The 22,400-nt window shown below is 45.1% G+C and overlaps 1 protein-coding gene across 1 annotated transcript in view; it reads left to right on the top strand.

Annotated features, from left to right (window-relative positions):
• Positions 1–74: 74 nt before the first annotated feature.
• Positions 75–22,400, top strand: part of BIN3 (bridging integrator 3) — a 42,706-nt gene continuing 20,380 nt past the window's right edge. Inside the window, exon 1 of the mRNA XM_077766621.1 lies at positions 75–152. Coding sequence (XP_077622747.1) covers positions 145–152 — 8 coding nt within the window. The 5' untranslated portion in view covers positions 75–144. The remainder of the gene's footprint in view (positions 153–22,400) is intronic.

The raw sequence follows: 22,400 nt of genomic DNA, 5'->3' as shown, positions 1-22,400 counted from the left end.
TTCCCGGGCCCCGCCCACCCCCGCCTCTTCCGGGCACAGGGGGCGGGGCCTACGTCACTTCCTGGAGACTGGTTGAATCCGGAAGTGATCCCTGAGGACCCTGTGGCGGCAGACGACCCCGGCAGCAGGGCCAGGTTCAGGACCATGAGCTGGTGAGTGAGGCCGGGACAGCATAGCCGCTGGAGCCCCAGGCCCTCCGTGCGCCTTGCCCGCGCCCACCGAGGCCCTTCGCCGCCGCTGCCCGCCTTCCCCACACGGACCCTCCACCCAGGGTCGTCCGAGGGCCCTTCCTCCGGTGCTTTTCCGGAGNGGGGGGGGGGGGGGGGGGGTCTCCTTGGCCTGGGGTCCTGCGACTGTTTCCTGACTCGTTCTCTTCCAAGGAGCCGGTCCCGTCTTCTCCCAGCTGCTTGAAGTGAGGAACTTTCCTGTTTTCTCCTCTTGTAAATATCCGCTGAGGTGGAGTAAATGCCTTCTTTCTCCCCTGTGGGCATCACTCCCACGGCCCCAGAGCTGTAGCCCTCCCTGGCAGTCTGGGCCCAGTTCACTGCTCAAAACCCCACTCGCTTTCGGATGACTAGCCTTTGCAGCACCTAACAGTCTTCAAAAGACAAAACTTGCTTCTCTTTTGGAAGGGTCCAGAATTGAAAACCCACACCCACACTCCCAGTGTGGGATTGGACTAGTTTTAATCATTTCCACGGCCATTACCCACTCACTGCTTTCTCTTTAAAATAGCTGTAGGTAAGCTTAAACATTGTGGGAACTAGCAGGCCGTGAGAAAAGACGCTTAAGGAGTCTCAGAGCAGGAGAGTCAGGACTCCAGAGTTGGAAGGTACATTGCTGTATGTGCTGGGTTCATGGTAGGTGCTTCATAATATTTCATGGTTGATTTATTTTGTAAGACTCAGTTTGCCCAAAGGGCCTTACCTTCAGGCCCAAGGACCTACATATCCTTAAGGCCAGACCTCAGGGGATCCAGCCGTCGATTTTGCTTGTCTGAATACATTGACCCCCCATGGATGTACGAGATGAATCAAACCTTTTGGAATCCAGGATCCATTAGCATAGGGAACGTGTTTGCCACTTTGGCCTCATAGTCTAGCTGTTTCTTTACACAAAGTAAATGTGTGATAACTAGTCATGAATGAATGAAGGTAGAGAGTATCGTTCAAGAAGGTATGTAACAGGCTCACATTTGACCATTAGAGGAGACTAAGCTCTGGCCACCAGCAGCTAATGTCAGTCAGTGTGAAGGACAATTCTCTAATGTAAAATTTAAACCTTTTGTCTCCTCCTCCCCCCTGCTTCTTAGACAAAGATTGATGGACAAATGTTAGACAGTTGGTGGCTGCACGCGAGGGCAGCCTGGAGCAGTGCCCTAATAAGCCCCAGGAGGAGCTGCCCCTTTGCCCTCCACCTTTGCTCCAGGAGGGCGATGCAGGGCTAGAGCCTCAAAAAACTAACTTTCCCGTCTTGTTATAACCTAGTTAGTGAGGGCCGAGTGGCAATCCTTCGATTCCCTTTCCTAGAGGAATTTCTTCCTTGAAATGCCAGCCTGCCCCCCGCCCAGCCTTGTGATACAGATGTCCTCTTGCCTGTATCTTGAATTGTTGGAGTTCTCTTGCTTAATTTTTCAAGGAAAACAGGAAGTTCAGAGGCTTTATATTGTTTACATTGGCATTTACAAATTTAAAAGTAAGTCGATCTTTTCTTCACAAATCAGGAGGAGAATGGAGCACAGACCAAAGTAAAATAATTCTCTAGGTGATCTGAGGCATGCTCTCTCCACCCATCTTGAAGAACACTTTTTTCTGAAAAAGTAGTACCCTATTTGCTAAGGTCTGTCAGGCTGCAGAGAACTGAAATTGACAATTAACTGTTCAGCAAAATCTGCGATTTTTATCCTGTAGGATATGTGCAGCTTGGCGCCTTGGACTGAGGGTCAGAACCAAAAGGGTGGCTTTGTCCCTCAAAGTTGAGATTCCTTTTTCTTCTTCTTTAGAGGGTGACTACGTCATCTCTTACGTGGACCCTGACCCTATCTCCCTGAGAGGGGAACAGCACCGGCGCCTAGACACACAATCACACTCAGTTCCTGGCTCAATGGCTGGCAAAGGGACCAGGGCTGGGTCCTTCTGATTCACTCCTGGAGTGGTTTTCCTGCTCCCAGAATGAATCCATCCATTCATCCAAGACTGGAATTCTCAGTGGGGGAAGAGACCAGAGTGACGTAGAGCTGTCATGGGAGGCTGATGCCCAAGGTCAAGTTCACCAAGCACATGGGGTATGCCAAGCCATCACTGAATAAGGCCTAAGGGCACTCAGCCCCTGGTCCCCAGAGGGTAACCATTGTTCTGGGCTAGGCCAGGCTTTCAAAATGTCACAGTGAGAAATGTCCAATATTGATGCCCTTTGCACACTGTGGATTTTGCATGAGGAGTAAGAGGTCTTTGTTCCCCGCTTCCTCTGTGCATGCAGCCCGCCCACCCCGTTTGTTTAGTGGGTACCTGCTGCCTTCCTGTACCATCTACCCATCCATTCATCCTCTGGCCACCCACATGTCTTTTAAGCCAGGTGGTCCAGTGGTGTGCCCTGCTGGGAAGGGGGCATTTCGTGTTCACATCTCACATCACTAAGCCACCGTTTGGTCCTAAGTCAAGTGCTTCCCTCTCCTCTTTTTCTGCTCGTCTCCTCTCTCTTATGCGTATGTGCCTTTATTGTTGTCTGGAGGGAGAATTGAACAGAATTAAGAAGAACCTGGCTTATTTATCTGGCTTAGCTGTCTCCAGGGGTTGTAGCTTTCCCAGGAACCACACATCTTGATGCTCTTCAGTTTAAATGTCAAGGAAAAAAGTAGTCCTATAGGAAATCTTCCTATACTCGGGGTCCAGAAGTTTGACTCAGAACGAAAGAAGTTAGAGTCGGCAGTTACATGTGGCTGGGAAGTAGAGGGCTGAGTTCAGGTTCTGGTTCCCTCCTTCACAGTGTGGCCTGATCCGGTATTTAACCTTCCTCTGTCTTGTTTTCTCCAACTCGGACATGGAATGGGTAATCCAAGCTGACCCTGTGCCACCCAAGCCTGTTGGGAACAAAATGGAGACTATGCAAATATGATTGCTTTCTGACTCTTCTGGGCTCTTCTGCCTCTGTCTGCCCCTTAGATGTTGGTATTCCTTGGGATCTATCTATCCCATCTCCCCGCCCCGTGTTCTCACCCTGTATGCCCTCTCCATCATCTGCAGGATAAAGGCCTGAGCCATAGCTTATGAGACCTTTCTGGATCTGGCTGTCCGTCTTTACTCCTGCATCTCAGCTTTCCGTGGTCNTGCATTGTTCCTGTGCCTGCAGTGCCCTTTGCTCCCAACCATCGCCGCCTCATCCACCAGGCCGGCGTAAACTCGTTCTCCCAGAGTCAGGGCAGGTCTTCCCTGAACAGCCCCACACACCCCGCTAAGCTGAGTTGGGTGCCCCTGTTCTGACCCTCATTAGCATCTGTACTTGAATTGTTGGTTTACTTGTCAGTGACCCCCCGAGTCTGCGAGTTACTGAGAAAGGGACTGGGTCTTTGTCATCACTGTGTCCCCAGTAGTATTCCCAGCAATGGGTAGTTGTTTACTGAATGTATGAATGAGCACTTTTTTCCATTTCCTGACTTGCCTGAACTCAGGGAAAGTTTTCAGATAAAAATGTGCAGAACCTATAAGCCACTTCCTGAATGAAGAGCCTCTAAGAGTGCTGTTGTTAAATCGGCGAGGGAAGACGCGGCTTCAGAGCCTGTCTGAGGTTGTCTCTGATTGTCCTCTCCCCGCTCCTCTCCCTGCTCCCCAAACTATCCTCTTCCGCACTTGCATAGAACTCCTGTAGTACTTCCACATCCTTCCAGGGATCAAAAACGTGTTCCTCTCCCACACAGACTTCGTGATGGCAGAACCTACAAGTTCTTCACCTTTGTGTGTGCGTACCATTTGCACATAGTAGGTACCTAGTCAGTAATTGTCAAATGAAATTAATGGAATATAAAGAAAGGAAGTTAAACTGCTGGGTTAGACTGAACCATCCATTCTGTTTCTTTTTTTTTTTTTAATTCTTTTTTTTAACGTTTTATTTATTTCTGAGAGAGAGAGACAGCATGAGCAGGGGAGGGTCAGAGAGAGAGGGAGACACAGAATCCAAAACAGGCTCCAGGCTCTGAGCGGGGCTCGAACCTACGAACTGTGAGATCGTGACCTGAGCCGAAGTCGGCCACCCAACCGACTGAGCCACCCAGGCGCCCCCCTCCCCCTTCCATTTTGTTTCAAACATATTCTCAGTGGAATCTCTTTTCCCTCTAGTATTACTCTTCCTATCGCACATTTGTATAGTGCTTTTAACTTTTCAAATTACCTTCCTGTCCATTATCTGATTTTGTCTTCACATCTGCCCTTGGAAGTAGGCAGTTCGGGTCTTACTATCTCCCTTGACGTTATTAGAATTCACTCACGGAGTACCTGAGAGAACTAGAACTAAAATCTGAGTATTCTCTGGGCTTGAACAGAAGCACCAGAAAAGTGGAGGACCATTCCCAAGCTGATCGGGTCCCAGAGGAAGCTATTTTACTTTGCTGGTCTGCGCGAACACCACCAGCTAGGCAGGGAATTACAGGAAGTTGCCAGTTTTCACATGTAAAGTGATAGGGACCGGTGTCCTGCAGGTTCTGGACCAGCTCAGCTTCTTGTTGCTCTGTGGCCTCCCCGCATTGGGCAGCCTTCGCACTCACTTTAGACAGGCCAGACTCTCCCCAGGCTATTTCTTCTGTACGGAGTGTGGTCATGCTCGGAAGGCCGGGACCCCCTTGAAGAGCCCATGGAAGGAACCCTGTATTTGACATGGCTTTGGGCACAAACGTAAAACATCTCACTCTTGTTCCAGCTGTTTGGAATGAGAGGGGAAAGGGCTCTTTCCAGATTTGGGAGTAGTTGGAAAGAGGCAAGTGTCTTGAATCCCATAGCTTCTTCACTCGAGATGTTTTCTATGTGTTATACTCTTCACGCCCACATGTTGAAGTGACTTTGGAGGGGGCAGTTAAGCTATCGCTTCCCTGACCCCACTATTTTGGTAGCTAGTCCATTAAACAGGGCCCGGTATAACATGTTGCACACAGATAATGCTCAGTAAAATATTTGTTGATGTAATGCTCATTGAACATTTATAACGTACAAGGGCCTGTGCTAATACTTAATACTGGTGGACATTCAGAAGGCTGTAAGAATCGATACTTATTTTCAGCCAGTGTCTGGAAAGTGCCCAGGATTCATAGGAATGACTGGCGAGTGTGCATGGTTGCAGTGGGGAGTGAGGGGTCCAGGTTAGAAGACTGATGTGGAAAAGGTGTGTGGAGATGGAATGCCTCGAGTATTTGGGGCGGACGGCCAGGAGACTGGCTTGGGTTTAGTTGGGGCCCCTCTGTCAGTACTCTCAGTGCCTTGCTGAGGGATTGACATTGTGCTTGGGCTTTTGAAATTTGAAGGTTTTTGATCAAGGAAGTGGCCTGGGGAAATCAGTGAGTTGATCAGATTAATTTGGCAGCGGTCTGTACAATAGCTCAGGGAAGAGGAAGAAGGGAGCCAGAGGGCTAACTTGGACAGTGGCTTCCAAAATTTTTTGACCACAACTTGCAGTTAGAAATACCTTTGAGGGGCTCCTGGGTGGCTCAGTCGGCTAAGCGTCAATTCTTGATCTCAGCTCAGGTCTTGATCTCAAAGTCATGAATTCAATCCCTGTGTTAGACTCCGTTCTGGGCAGGAAGCCTACTGAAGAAAAAAAAAAAAAAGAAGAAGAAGAAGAAGAAGAAAGAGAGAGAGAGAAGGAGCGAGGGAGCAAGGAAGGAAGGGAGACCTTTGTTATTACAGTGCACAAAAGCATAAACTTCAAATAAAAGTTACGCATAGTATATGTGTGATGCACTCCTATATTTTCTGTTCTGTTCTATTTCATTTTTAAAAGAATGATGCATTTCACTTGATCCCATGTCTAATTTTGATACAGTGTGTCATATCAAACATTGAAATAACGTGTAACAGTTTGCACAATTGATGAGTGACCCCATTTAGAAAGCACTGATCTATGTGTTCATTACAAATATTCGGACTATAAGCTAATAGCTGTGACTCTGGCCAGCTAAAGATAGTGTTGTTGGTTTATTTGGTTGTTTTTCATGGGTTATAAGAAATACAGAGGGGGCAACTCTGAAGAATGCCAGCCATGTACTTTATAAGCACTTAATCCATAGATGTGAAAACCGTCATCACTGTATAGAAAAGAAAACCCAAATGGACAAAAGCCTATACCAAGAGGCTGGTTTCTTAGTAATCAGGGAAAAGCAGATTAAACCAACAGTGAGATGCCACTTCACAGCCATCCAGCTGGCAAAGATTTTAAGGTCTGGCAATGCCAGGTATCTAAGGATGAGGAGCAGGGGGACCTACCACCCACGGGCAGCGGGTGCAGGGTGGTGTGGGGGGTGGAGGGAAAAACTGATACAATTCAGTCACTCTGGAGATTTCTATAGGTTTCTCAGAGAAACCTGAGCACTCCTGCGGCAGGAGAGTGCAGGGGAATATTAGTTGCTTCATTGTTTGTAGATGTCCAGCCTATAAAATGTGCTCTTTATATTATGAAACACGTGGTCAAAATGAATGAAGTACAGCCGTATCTATCAACACAGACAAATCCCAGAAACGTAATGCTGGCCATGAAAAGTTCATTTCAAAGTGATGCGTTCAATATTGTAGGCCTGTAGAACCATCCTGTATTACGCTTATGGATTTAAACACATGTAGGGAAAGTGTGGGAATAATGCATACTAAGTTCAGGGTGGTGGTAACCGCTAAGGACACGAGGAGAGACCGGAAAGGGAATCAGACTGCAGCACTCAGCGACCTTCGACAGTATCTGAGCTGTTGCCTGACGCTAACAGTAAGATTTGAAGCACATGTGGCTTAATATTAGAAACTTGAAAACAGTTGTTGAATACATGAGTATGTATTGTGTTCTCATTTTCTGAGTGTTGACAATATTTTGTACTACTCTCTGTTCACTTTTGTCGTGCCTAGCCTGACTGCCGTGACGACTAGGGCTGACCTCACTGCTCATAGCAAGACTATTGCCTCCTGTGGCCAGTAGGTGAGGATGACCCAAGAAAGTGGGCCTAGAAGCAAGTTTCTGAGTTTCCATCTCAGCCCTCCTCCTCCTCTTCCGCCCTGCTTCCAAACCTTCAGCAGATAAGAGAAAAGGTAGACTGAAAGCTCTTTGTATAATCCTTGGTTGGTAAGAGACAGAAGTGAGAACGAGGTTAGAGATAGTGCCTCAGAAGCTAACCAGCTGGTCTGGTGCTTTGCAGAGTCTGTCGGCATCTAAGGCACCATTCGCCCATCGGACTGGGAAGCAGGCACCTGAGGCTTCCCCAGCTTGGGGAGTAAGCAGGAGCAGCCTTTCACCTCAGAATGCCTTCTGCTTTCCTTTTATAAAACGAGAGAACCCATCCTCTAAAGAGCTACAAAATAAACAACCTCTCTCCCTGAATTGCCTTCTTTTCCTCTCTTTTCTTGACCTTTATGTGCCCCTTCAGCCTTCAGACTTCTACTACTTAGGAGGAAGTCCCCATTCGTTGTAGGCAAATGGATTAACTTGGGCTGGGAAGGGGCTGCTTGCCCTCAAAACAGAAAATCATCGTTTCAGGTTCCATAACCGTCCTTACCTCTGTGTTAACTGTGTGCGAGCCACCCCCTCGGGCCTCAGTTTGATCTTCCTCATCACATATCATCACCACTGCCTTTACTGCAGATACTTACAGGCTGCTGACCTACCTACGTCAGGATCTGTTTTAAGCACTAAACTGATTAGGCCTTCACAGCAACCCTACATTATTGTCCCAGTCTATAGACAGGGACACCAAGAGACAGGAAGGTTAGGGAACTTGTCCGAAGCCTCCCAGCTGGCGGTTGGCCGAGCGAGGACTTCAAGCCAGGCAGCCTGGCTCCAGAGAGCGTCCCCTATCCAGTGCACTGTCTCCAGTGGGGAGCACAGGGGTGGACCGCTTTCAGTGCGCTGATGGATTCGAAGCACCCAGCCCAAACCGGCAGTAGTAGATGCTCCATAAATGGTCACTTTAATTGGACAGTTTCTACGATGTCATGTTCTGAGAGATCTCACTGACCATTCTGTGATTCATTCTGTCCAAACTTCTCAGAGGGCAGCCTGGGGAGCAGTGGGGAAGAAGGGATCACTGCTGAGCTGGGAGACTGTTCTGGTCCAAGTGACAAATCAGCCAAGTCACAGAGTCATGCCTTTTTATTTTTAAACACACATACCTCCTCGGACTGGTGGCGAGTCAGGGGAGTGTTGTGTGTGCTCTGTTTTAGATCTGGCTAATTTAGGGGAAGGACTGTTGGGCGCGGGGGGAGGGGGCTGTGGTCAGAGATGCTGGAAATGGATATTTTGCAGCTCAATTTGTTTCCCCTTGTGATGGGGTCTCTCCTGTCCTTGCTCAGGCTGGGCCTTCCCTGGCTGGTTGGCGTCGTGGCCAGCTGGCCCTGCCGAGGTGGCCTGCCGGCCCGGCCCTCTGTTCTTTCTCCCAGTGTCAAGGTGGCGGTGGCCTTGATGGGGCCTCACACCAGGGAAGGCAAGGACCCAAGGACAGGGTAACAGAAGGCCAGGGTGGGGGAGGGGCTTGTCCTTCCAGCCTTCAGAAGCTGCTGCCTCTCGCCCACCTTCCTGCTCTTGCCGAGACAGTGACTCAGGCCCAGACCACTCCCCGGGGAGCCAGGATTTCAGCCACTATCAGCTGCCGCCTACTCTTTGCTCAGCCCTCCCTCCCTCCGTTCTCACCTCCTTCACCTCCTCCCTGCCCCCAAAACTGTGATCCATCCGAAGGACGTGGGGTGGCGTAGACTGAATCATTTCAGGGTTCTTGCCACCCCCAAGCCAGGCCCAGAGCTCATTCACATTCAGTAGAAACAAATTCCAGAGGCCAAGGTGAAGACCAGGGAAGAACGTGGAGGCTTCAGCTTCTTTCCGCTCTTCTCTGTAATGGAAGCAGAGGACTCTCCACATGAGGCAGGGATCTGCTGGGGTGACCAGGGGATCCCCACCCAACTGCCATCTGGGCCTGCCTCTTGTCTCTGCCTCTGCAGCAGCCGGGGGGGTGGGGGGGGCAGGGGGAGCAAAAGATTGAGAAACCTAGCAAATTGAAAATGCAGAAGAGCTGTTTTTGTAAATAGATATTACACAAGAGCAGGACTTTTTTGGGAAAGGTTTTTTACTGAGACCGACAGAATTAGCCAACTGGCTTCATGCTGCTAATAGAGATATTTACTGTTTGAGAAAGTGTATTTGTAGCTTTGGAGAACATCCTGTTGACTTTTCTTTATTGTGAAAGTAAATCATTCCCCCTTTCCCTCTGTACACATAGAACTTTTTCTCTTTTTTGAGGTGGGGCACTTTGGGGGTTGGAGAAGGGAGCGCTTGAGAGAACTGCTTTCTCCATTCTGTTGCTCAGACCAAAATATCCCTCCTCCTGCCCTCCGGTGCTCATATTTACGGAACAGCAAGTGGAACCAAGTAAGGAATCCTACTCCAGAGGCCGGGAGCTCAGAGGCCTCTTGATTTCTTCCAGAGCAGAGACATTCTGTGGGGAGCAGCCCCGTGTTCTCTCCGGGCCTCTGCGTACCCGCCCAATGCCAAGGGGAGAGCGTGAGGAAAGCTGTGAGGAGGGGAACAGAGGTCCGAAGACCCAGTGCCAGCCTCGACCCACAACTCCAGCTGGGCCGAGGAGCCGCTGCGATGCTGCTGCTCTTGCCATATGCTTTCCAGAGCAGCTCTTTGTCCCGAGGAAGTCCCTGTGTCCCAGCAGGACTCTGGAGCCACCAGGGAAGATCCGGGAGGCAGTGACAGGAAGAGAAGAGCTGCTTGAAGTGTAGCTGTTTGGCTCTTTCTTCTCTCTTTCCCCTCACCACCTTCCACCCCTTCAGTGGCGGTGGGGCACCCTCCCCAGCTTTCAGGCCATTTCTCTGGCAGAGGGGAGCATACCTGCCATTTGGCAGCCTTGGAATAAACTCAGGAGACTCTTCTCCCTTAGTATTTCCTCTTAAGCCCTTTGAAATGTTAGTTTTCCCTCAGTCCACACTCGGATAACCTCACCAGGCTTTACTGCCAACGCCAAAGGCCAGCTCCGTTTCCTCTGTCTCCTTGAGTGTACTTCCCCACCAGCAGTGGCTGGGGATAGATACCCTTTATAGCTTTTGTGTGAGTCAGATAAGGTCTGGGAAACCCGAAGATGGTAGTTTCTTTGTTCTTTCTAAAGCCTTATCTGAGAGGAGTTTTTTTTCAGGAACCTTAAATTAGAGTATGGTATTATATAGAGCCCTTGGGCCATGTACTTATTTATTTAGTCATTTATCCAGTGCTTACTGTGTGCGCAAAACTAGACCGTGAGCTCCATGAGCTGATAGAATGAATCCGTCTTGCTCATCCTGATATTGCTAGAACCTAGCAGGTTTCTAGGTTTCTAGGCATAAAGGAGGCCCTTGAGGAATATTTACTGGATATGCATTCAGTGAAAGGTTGAAAATAACACTGTACCTTGTACAGTACTTACAGGAGTTGCTGAGAACCTTAACATTCAGTCCCTGCACTTGAGGGACTTCTGTGGCATAATCAGAAAGCAAGGTGTGTACACAACAAAGTTAGTTAGCCTGACCCTTTACCGGTAAGGAAGCAGCGGCTCAGTCTCAGGAAGTACATTCGCACAGGTCGTCACAGTACTGGGTCTCAGAGCAAACTTGTCATCTGCTGCATGCTGAAAAAAATCACTGTGATATAATTCAAAAATCCCATCTTTGTGCCTTTTAGGAAAGTAGGAACAACAAGGTATTTCCTTATTATTAGAAGCCTTTCTTCTGACTGGAACCAGTAGCTTTCTTCCTATTTAATAATAAAAGATCAGATCCGAATCATTCTTACTGAAGTCAGAAACATTTTTCTACAATTTCCGGCCAGTGCTATAACACAAGACAAGAAATGGGTATAAAATATTGGGAAAGAAAAGGGAAACTGGAAAGAAAAGGGAAACTTTATCATTATTTTCAAGTGATATGACTGTCTGTTTAGAAAACCTAATTCTGTTTTTTTATGCCTATCCAAGTTTCTCAGGCTTTACAAGCTTAAACATATAGGTGTGATGAATGGTTTCAGACTAAATGATTAATATCCAGTAGCTTCCCTGTGTACCAGGACAATAAAATGAAAAGGAGAATTTCACTTGCAATACAACCAAAAATTTAAAGTCCCATGGAATGTACCTAACACCTATGTAAGGCTAAAAATTTCACGAATAAGTGTTACTTTGGGATCTTGATAGTCAACAAAATAAAAGTAGAGGGCTTATATGGAAAAATTCTTAAGACTAAAAGACATAAACAGACTTGAATAAATGGAAATAAATGTTATGGTCCTGGATGAGCAAATGTAGTACTTGTAAAAATGTAGGATCTTCAGAAGTTAATCTATAAATATAATGCATTTTCAGTAATAAGTATCTTGATTTTGAAGGGGGGCACACAACCTATGATTCTGAGGTTCATCTTAAGTAGTAACACACGGTCACCTGGGTGGCTAAGTCGGTTGAGCGTCCACCTCTTGATTTCAGCTTAGGTCATGATCTTGCAGTTCATGAGATTGAGCCCTGTGTCGGGCTCTGTGCGGAGCCCTCTTGGGATTCTCTGTCTGTCTCTCTGCCCCTTTCTTTCTCCTTCCCTCTCCCTCCCTCTTTCTCTCTTTCTCTCTCTCTCAAAATAAATAAGCTTTTAAATAAATAAATAAACAAATAAAAATTAAGGCAAATTAAAGTAGCCAGTAAATTACCTGAAAATGAAGTGTAACGAGAAGGGATCTGTTTGTCTAGATACTAAGAGCATCTATAAACCGAAATAAGTGAGTCTGTGTTATTGGCAAAAGAGTAGACAGGTCTGTGGTATGGAATAGAAGTATTTAACCCTAGTAAAATAGTTTCTCAGAGATAATTTATTTTTTATATTGTGTTAACTAAATAACTGGCTAACCTATACTCAAACTCTAAATGGAGTGATGATTTAAATATAAAAAATAAACCACTAAAATTCATATGAAAATGCCAGGGGCACAGAATAGCACAAACAGTCTTGACCAAGTTGGAGGGCTCAATACTTCTCAATCTCAAAACTTAGAACAAAAGTTCAATAATTAGGATATTGTGGTACTAGCATAACGATAGACACGTAGATCAATGGAGTAGAATTAAGAGTCCAGAAATAAAGCTTTACATTTATGGTCAGTTGATTTTTTTGTTTTTGTTTTTGTTTTTGTCTTTGTTTTTTTACAAAGATGCCAGGACACTTCAATGGGGAAGGAATAGTCCTTTCAACAGCGTCAGGATAACTGGATTTCCATATGCGAAATAATGAAGCAGGACCCTTACCTCACATTATATACAAAAATTAACTCAAAATTGATCAAAGACCTAAATGTAAAAGCTAAAACTATGAAATTCTAAAAAGAAAACATAGGGGTGAGTCTTCATGACCTTAAATTTGGCAAAGAATTCTTAGATGTGATACCAAATGCACAAACAACAAAATAAAAAATGGATTAGACCTCTTCAAAACCAAAAATTGTGCTTCAAAGGACACCATTAAAAGAGTGAAAAAACAACAACAACTCACAAATGAGAGAAAATATTTGTAAATCATACATTAGGTTAGGCACTTGTACCCTGAATAGATAAAGAACTCTTATAGCTCAACAGTAAATAAAAGACGGGGTGTCTAGGTGGCTCATGCAGTTAAGCATCCAACTTCAGCCCAGGTCATGATCTCATGGTTTGTGGGTTCAAGCCCCGTATCAGGCTCTGTGCTGCCAGCTCAGAGCCTGGAGCCTGCTTTGGATTCTTCCTCTCTCTCTCTGCCCCTCTCCTGCTCATGATCTATCTCTCAAAAATAAACAAATGTTAAAAAAAAAAAAAAAAACCTTAAAAGAAGACAACCCATTTTTAAAATAGGTAAAGGGTTTGAATAGATGTTTCTCCAAAGACCTACAAGTGACTGATAAGCGCATGAAAAGATGTTCAGCATCGTTAGTCATTACAGAAATGCCAATCACACCACAATGAAATAGTCCCACACCCACTGGAATGGCTAAAATAAAAGACAATGACAGCATTGGTGAGGATGTGGAGAAATTGGAACCTCCCTACCCTGCTGTGGAAACATAAAATGGCACAGCCTCTTTGGAGAAGTCTGGCAGCTCCTCAGAAGGGTAAACATGGACTTACCATATGGCCCAGCAGTTTCACCCCTAGCGGTAGACCCAAGAGCAATGAAGACATATGTCCACACAAAAACAGGTGCACAAATGTTCATAGCAGCAGCATTCATAATGGCCCAAAAGTAGAAACAACCCAAGTGCACACCACCCAGTGAATGGATAACTGGATAAGTGGCTAAATGGGATCTATCTCTGCAGTGGAATATTATTCCGTGATAAAGAGCGGTGAAGGACCGATACGCGTCACAACATGGATGATCCTCGAAAACGTTTTTGCTGAGTGAAAAAAGCCAACACAAAAAGCTACTTACTGTATAATTCCATTTATCTGAAATGTCCAGAATAGGCAAATCCATAGGGACAGTACATTAATGGTTTGCCTGGCGCTGGAGGGAGAGGAGAAAACGGGATGGGGGGGAGTTACTAATAGATGTGGGGTTTCTTTTGGGGTGATGAAAATGTCCTAAAATTAGATCATGGTGGTGGTTGCATAGCTCTCTGAATATACTAAAAACAGCCACATTGTACACTTGATGAATGTTATGGTGTATGGATTATACCTCGATAAAGCTGTTATTTAAAAATTAATAAAAGCCAGCTTCCAAGCAAAGATGACAAATTGAATACGTACGGCTAATTTATCTCCCTCACAAATCCCACAAAAAAGCACAGTAACGTGATTTTTTTTTTAAGGCATAGATCTACAAATTCAGGGAGAGTAGAGACATCAACAGCATTTGGGAATTGGATTGCAGTTTCATGCAACTGACTTAGTTCCAAGAAAGCCAGATCCTAAACTGGCATTTAGGACAGCCAAGAGCCATCATGACTTACGTCACAGAATCCTCAAAGGGTCAGTAATCGGTGGCACTAGGTACTTCTAGAAGTGGAGTGAAGCCAAGCACTTGGGTCAGAAGGACTGGTTGAAAGCTGTTTCTGAATAAGTTTAGAGCCCTGCCATCTCCTCCCAACTCCCGTGTCCCTGGGAGACTGTCCCTGCCTCACCCTAGCAAAAGAATGAAGGGGCCCCACCCCTTGGAGAGTATGAGACAGGGAGTTCCTATGCTAGGCACTCAAATGTGGATTTACTGTGTGAAAACTATTTAATAAAGTTTAAGCTCCAGGGCCCTTGCTTGCATGGACCTTATCCAAGGCCCCGGAAGGAACCTTAGCTATTGTGTTCACATGATCCTGCAAACATCAAAAATGTATTTATACCGCATTCAGTTAAGAAAGCCTCTTCCTTCTTTTTCTACTTGATACCATCCCTCATGTCAGGCAGCTTTGGAGTAGCCTAGGCCTTTTTCGGGATGCGACTGGAGGATTGAGTTGGGAATATGCTGGTTTACCTGCAATTTATAGAGTTGTATGCCTTTCACAGTGTTATATAGATCTATTGTATCAGTAAAGCTGGAAAATTTTTTTTTAAAGAAGAAAAAAAAACTAAGGGAAAAACTGAATAAAAAATAACAGAACACAAAAGAAAAGTGACAAAGGTGGGCAGTTAAATCAAGAGATATTATTCTGAAATCAAAGTGCAACAAAACATTTTCAAATTTTACTAAAACATTAGTAATTCATTAGGAGAATAAGATCAGGTTTAAATAGCAATGGTTGGATAATCTAGTTAATAAAGAGGAGAAGCAAATCATATGAACCCATTGATAAAACATTTAAAGTTCTTAACATGAAAGATAATGAAGATGACAAAATTCATGGTGTGCCCTCTTCCAGGGACATCAGCGACAAGCTGGTTACCCCCACTAATTCAGATGGTGGCTAAGAGTAGTCATTACAGGGGCGCCTGGGTGGCTCAGTTGGTTAAGTGTCCGACTTCAGCTCAGGTCATGATCTCGTGGTTTGTGGGTTCGAGCCCTGTGTCGGGCTCTGTGCTAACAGCTCAGAGCCTGGAGCCTGCTTCAGATTCTGTCTCCCTCTCTCTGACCCTCCCCTGCTCACACTTTCTCTCTCTCACTCAAAAATAAATAAAACCTTAAAAAAATAAATATTAAACTTCTGTGTTAAATGCAGGTAAGAGAACTATAGAATATTTTTTAAACTAGAGTAAAATGAGTGCTTCTAAAATGGCTACACAGGGGTGCCTGAGTGACTCAGTCGGTTGAGCATCTGACTTCAGCTCAGGTCATGAGCTCACAGTTCATGGTTTCAGGCCCCACATCGGGCTCTGTGCTGACAGCTCAGAGCCTGGAGCCTGCTTCAGATTCTGTGTCTCCCTCTTTCTCTGACCCTCCCCTGCTCGCTCGCTCTCTCTCTCTCTTTCTCTCTCTCTCAGAAATAAATAAAACCTTAAAAATTAAAAAAAAGAGTAGTCATTACACAAAACTTGAAATGTGTCCTGAAATCTTACAGTTCATTTATGAAAGAAACATGAGATTTTCCTAAATTTTATAGCAAAATTTTTATTATATTTACATATTACTGGCAAGCTGGAGAAAAAAAAAAAGCTTTTCTAAACTTTCAGAAATAGAAAACAAATTTCAGTCAGCCATACTGGAAGAAAGGCTGAATTACTCTCTTTCTCTCTAAGAAAATAATGTTACCCACCCGGTGTCACATGAAGAGGCAATCATAGACTATGCAGCCAAAAAATGCAGGGAAATGAATACAGAGGTGTGTCAGGCAGATGATTAATAAAAAATTTTAGGTTACTCTTGATCTTCTGATGCTCATGTTATTTGTCAGCTTTTATAACTTGTAATTTATTATGATCTTTTCTCTGTCTAAGTAAACACTTGCATGCCTGTTTTAATACTTTTTAGTTTTTTTTAAAGATTTTATTTGTAAGTATTCTCGACACCCAGTGTGGGGCTCAAAGTTACAACCCTGAGATCAAGAGTCATAAGCTCTACCAACTGAGCCACCTAGGGGCCCCATCCTATTTTTATATTTGTAAATTTGTGTTGTTTTTCTTTTAAGGGGCATACAAAATCATGTAAGCTTCAGGCCCAGAAAATGCAGATCCACTGTAAGGCACAGATCTGAAGGCAGGAGGGTAAAGTGAAGGAATTCGTGAGGAGTGCCGAGGCAACCCTTCCCCTCTCCCATGACCCCTGCACGCATGTGCACATGTGACCTCTTCTACTCACTGAGCTCTCGGAGCACCTGTGCTGGGCCTTTACTCCCATGGTGAGATGCTGAAGAGTTTTCTAGGAAATTTTACCTGCCCGGGAGTAAAGATACTGACATCAGGGGCTCCCTGCTACACAGAAGATGGACAATATCTGAGCACTCACAGCTTCTAGTCAGCTGTCTTGTCTCCAGTCACGTCTGTGAGCAGACACCCAAGAATTACCCGACACCCAAGGGGAGTGTTTAGCATGAAAAATGGAGGCTAAAGCAGAAAACAACTTGAGAGGAAACTGAGACTCAAGGAAGGAAAAAGAAGCTTTTTGTAAATCCATCATTAAGATCACCAGAGAGAGAGGGCATCCATGAAATAAAACAAGATACCATTTTAAAAAAAAAGATATCCTGAAATTAAAAAGAACTCTCAGAAATTAAAAATATGATAGCAGAAATAGAAAACTTCACAAGTATTAGAATATACAGAATGTTGAAAATAAAGACACTGGAGAAGCAACCAAGTTGGGTCAGCATTGGAATTACAAGAATTTCAGAAATAAGTGGGGCGCCTGGGTAGCTCAGTTGGTTAAGCAACCGACTTTGGCTCCGATCTTGATCTCACAGTTCGTGGGTTCAAGCCCTCCATTGGGCTCTATGCTGACAGCTCAGATCCTGGATCCTACTTCAGATTCTCTCTCTCTCTCTCTCTCTCTCTCTCTGCTCTCCCATGCTTGTGTTCTATCTCTCTTTCAAAAATAAATAAACTTTAAAAATAAAAATAAATGAACTTCAGAAATGAGAAACAGAAAATGAGGGAAGACACGAGCCACAACAAGGTTTTTTCAATCCCAGAACAAATTGCCAAATTACAAATTGCCAAATTGAAAGAATTTGGTGCGTATGGCGGCATAGTGGGTGAAATTAGATCCACAAGGTGCATCATTGTGAAAGTTTACACCACCAAGGACAAACATGATCCAAGAAGCCTGTGTGAAGAGGGGGTGGGATGCCTACAAAGGATAGAAATCAGAGTGCTTTAGCCTTCACCGCCACAGTAGCACTGGGAAGTGAGAAGCCAGGGAAGCAAAGTCTGGAGATTCTGAAAGAAATGAAGTCCAACCTACATTCTATACCCGGTCAGACTAACTGGTGTGAGGCAGAGCAGAAAGATTTTGGTTATGCAGCATCTCAAAAAGTGGTCTCACACACACTTTTCCTCTGCCCAGACGAGGAGTAAACCAGCAAAGAGGAAGGCCCGGATTCCAGGTGTCAGAATTCCTATGAGAGGCAGAAGGAATCCACGGGAGGCAGGAGAAGGGCAAGCTGGGCCTCCAGCTGTACACCAGGGGCCAAGGCGACCAGTCCTGCCCCGAGCAGCTCGGAGGCTGCGGCAGGCACCGCTTCAAGAAGTGAATACCTGATATGCATGAATGTATTGAGAGTAAATTTAGATGATAAATACATAGAAAATTCAGCACATGAAAAAGAAGTGACAATTTTAGGAGCAAAACCATGCAGTGTTATTAGTTACCTATTGCTGTGTAACAAATTACCCCACAACTTAGTGTCTGCAAACAAAGGTACCAGTTTCTGCAGGTCAGGAATTTGGGAGTGGCTTCGCTGGGGGGCTTGGCTCCGGACTCTGCAGCCTTCTGAAGGTTTGGCTGAGGCTAAAAAATCTGTTGGCTGCCACATGCAGGGAGGACAAGGAATCACATTATTCTCCTAATAGTTTACTTAGTATTGATCTAACCACAGCACAACTGTATCAAGAAGATGCAGATGTGCCTTTGTGTAATGGGTAGAAGCCCGCAAGAGGTTGGTCGGTTGGTTGGTTTCATTAAGTCTTCCCCTTCCAAAAGAAAAAGCCAGTAGCTAGTGCCTAAAACCTAACAAGAGATAGAAATAGAAGCATTTTTATTTAGAGATGCAAAGGTGTATATCAAAAAAGCCAGCAGAGGGGCGCCTCAGTGGCTCAATCAGTTGAGCATCCAACTTTGGCTCAGGTTATGATCTCGTGGTTCATGGGTTGGAGCCCCACATCTGGCTCTGTGCTGACAGCTCAGAGCCTGGAGCCTGCTTCAGATTCTGTGTCTCACTCTCAAAAAAAAAAAGAGGCCAGCAGAGTCAAAAAGTGCTTGTCTTGGGCAAGTGAGATGAGAGCAGGCCCTCGTGTTTCACTTAACAAACCTTTTTGTCTTATTAAACTATGTCCACATGTAACCTTGATAAAAGCAAACTCAGATTAATAAAAGGAAACCAATAAAATAGATTGAGGTGAATTTCTATATGTGTGGGGTGGGGGCAGTTCTTCAATATGACACCAAAAGAGTACAATGTAAAGGGAAAAAAAGGTTTGGTAGATTTGACTTCATACTGATCAGCAGTTTCTGTACCTTAAACACACATGCACAAAAAGGAAAGGTAAACACTAAGCCAGGAAAAAGTATCCTAATAAACAGGCGAAAGGGCTAGTGGTAAAACGTAAACTATCTCAAGTCTTTTGAAAAATGTAAACTGTCTCAATCTCCCTCCAGGGCAATTTGGCAAACATATCAAAGCCTTGGACATGTATATATCCTTTGACCTAGCAATTTCAATTCTAAGAATTTATCCTATGTGACTAATCCTTGATGTACACAGAGATTTAGCTATTAGAATTCTTAATAATAGAAGAAAACATTGAAACCGTTGAAGTGATCACCAGTAAGTGATGTGGATCACAAAAATAAAATAGAGGATAGATCATTAAATACTAGGTAGCTCTTACAGGTCAGGTTGACGACAACCACATCTTGGCATATGGAAGCCTTTATGATATGTTTCCTTTATTTTTTTAAAGTTATGTAAATATGCATATATACACATGTCTATGTATACACACACAGATTCAGGGTGTTACTGTTTCTGTGTGTGTGTGTGTGTGTGTGTGTGTGTGTGTTTCCATGTTTTCCAAGCGTTCGACACTGATCAGGTGTTATTTTTGTAGTCAAGGAAAAAAACGAGATTTTTTTTAGTTTATTTGAAAAATATGGAAAGTGCAAAGAAGAAAACAGTAATCACACTCTTACCACCCAGAATTAACCACTATTAACATTTGGCATATTTGCTTCAGATTTTTTTCTTTCTGTAAACTTTTAAAATATAATTAACACCAAAACATTAGCCTTGGTTATCTTTAGATAGGAGACTGTGCACTGTTTTGGTTTTTTCCTTCCCTTTCTCTCTCTCTCACTTTTCTGTATTTCCCAAGTTTTCTCTGATGAATATATTTTACTTTTCAAACTTCAATTAACTATAAAAGGTAGACTATCTTTCAATGCCAAATGAAGTCTTAGACATTTAGAAGAAGGTTAGCAAGGTGGTAGACTTGCGAACAGCTTTGATCAGCCTGGGAGAAGGGAAGGCATTCCATGTGGGTGGAATGGCCATATGTCCCAGTTGCCCTGGACAGTCTGGGTTCCTTGCCTGTTGTCCTGCTGACATTATTAGTGACGTTTTGCACTCAGTCAACATGATACATATAACCTGTCATTTGTGCAGAAGCACAGGTCAGTACAAGCCTCCTTCCTTCTGATAACGCGGCCCTCCTCATTCCTTGTATTTCCAGTCTTTTCAAGAACAGTGAGCCCCTTTGAAATCCCACAGCATTGTAAGGTTAGGTATTTTGATCAAATGATTTTCCTTCATTCCTTCAAATAAACATAACAAATTCATGGGAAAGAGTATGAAACCATGAGTAGCAATAGAAAAGTGGATTGTTTACTCCTGGTTCAGTTGTTGAACCAGCAGAATGACCCTGGGCTAGTCACTGGACCTTTCCAGATTGGTTTTCTCATCTACAAAATGAGAGGGTTGAACTGGAACAATTTCTATGGTAACTTGCAATTCTAAAAATACTGCGATTCCAAATTAAGATTTAGAGAGGCTGTGGCACCACAAATAATGGCATCTAAGTTCCTGATTCCTTTGTAGCTAGTCTGTAGTACTAGATTCCAAGTTAGAATCATTTTGTAGACCACTCGGAGAATTCTGCAGAATTCTCATCATGCCTCCATGTTCCTGGAAGAGAGATTCAGTTTAGAATTCAAGTTTTAGGTGCACTGAAGGGACCCCCTATTCCATCTCCTTTGTTTTAGAGTTTAAGAAACAGCTCCAGGGGCACCTGGGTGGCTCAGTCCATTAAGTGCTGACTTCGGCTCAGGTCACGATCTTACAGTTTGTGAGTTCAAGCCCCTCATCGGGCTCTGTGCTGACAGCTCGGAGCCTGGAGCCTGCTTCAGATGCTGTGTCTCCCTCTCTCTGCCCCTCCCCCGCTTATGCTCTGTCTCTCTCAAAAATAAAATAAACATTAAAAGAAAATTAAAAAGAAAGAAACAGCTCCAGAGAGATTGTGATTTATTCGCATCACAAAACTAGTCAGAGGCAGAGACCAGTTTTCTGATTCCTGGTCTAGAGCTTATCACCCGCAACATGCTTCGTGCAGAACAGGCTCAGTCTTCACTCAATGCCACCAGGACCTCATTTGCACTGTCACCAAAATAGTCCTTGAGGGCACTTGTTCACTGTCCAAAACCATTGTGTCAGTCAACTCCAATCCCTGATTTTGGGAAAAGTAACTGGGGACACGAGGAGGGGACTACAGGGCTCAGCTCCCTCACCCTCTGTTCTTTAGATCTGAGGAAGGGAAAGAACAATTTTGCCCTTTCTCTCCTTTTTGGTTCCAGAGTTTACCTTTCCCCTGCTAATTATGTAGCCACTGATTATTTGTTTATAGAAGCCACGTGAATCAGCCAACCCCCAAAGGGTTAATGCTCCCAAATTACCGGGCTGGGTTAACAATAAACAGGATGTCCTCCAGAAATTAAATTTAAACCTGTGACTCAGGCTGGCCCATCCTCTGCCGGAGCGTTGTCTGGGGTTATTATCGGTGGTTAATTATACCATTGGGTTTAGCAACAGTGTTGGTCAGTTTGGGCCAAGAGAAAGCAGGCTTGGGCAGAAGGGGATGGGGGGGGATGGGGAGGCGGGTGCAGTGGTGGAAGCGGGAGCTTTGAATGGAGGGACTGCAGCGCCCTGAGCACTGAGAGAAGAGTGGGAGTGAGCTGTCCCCTCAGGCTCTTCTGCTGACTCCCTGTGCCCTGAGCTGATCCCAGGAGAGCTTCACTCACTGCTACCTTGAGGGCCTCGGGGAGCCTCCGTTTCTCCAGCAGTTGGCATGCGCCGTGTTTGCTCCTAGCGGGGCCACACTTCTCAGAATTGTAGAATCAGAATTTCCCCTGCCTCAAGGAAACTTCTGAATTATCCAGTCTAACCCTGTTCTTTCACAGAGTGGGCAANGGGGGGGGCAGCCTGCTCTTCAGAGAGCAGGGTGGGGGGAATGGATAGGTTTAGAGGCTAGGTCCTTGACGCTTCTTCTGTTACGCTAAACTGCCTTCCATTTCCAAGTGGGGAACGTGAGGTGCAGAGGGCAGACCTGGGCTAGATTCAGATTCCTCTTCGAGCTAGCCACATTTCAGATGTGTCTTCTCACTGGAAATAGCCCAGCCGGACTGGGCCTTTAATGCCCTATAGTTTGTCCTCTCTCTCCAGCCACGTGAGAAGTCCCTCTAGAGAGAAGTAGTGAAGCGCCTGATAAAGACGATAAGTGGTTCTCATGGTGTTTTTAAACACATGTTTTCAAGGATGATAGCTGCCCAAGCGAGCCTGTAATTCTGACTTTGCAGCTCCTCGGGACACAGATTCACAATGACTGTGTGGTATCTCCCCTTCCCTGCCCTCACCTTTGCAACGTGTTTCAACACCGGCTACTAGTAGGAAAGATGCTCTGGGGCGGAAGGTGGTGCCCAGGACTTCCATCGGACACCGTCCATGGGAATATCACCCTCCAGAGCCCAGCCTGGACAAGCCACTGGTGCTTTTTACCCTCTGGGGAAAAGTGGCCTTGGCTTCATCAATTATTTTCAGCCATATCCTTCCCC

The sequence above is a fragment of the Crocuta crocuta genome, unplaced genomic scaffold, assembly GCF_008692635.1.
Source record: "Crocuta crocuta isolate KB4526 unplaced genomic scaffold, BGI_CrCroc_1.0 scaffold225, whole genome shotgun sequence".
NCBI lineage: Eukaryota > Metazoa > Chordata > Mammalia > Carnivora > Hyaenidae > Crocuta > Crocuta crocuta.
This window is presented reverse-complemented; position numbering and strand designations above follow the sequence as displayed.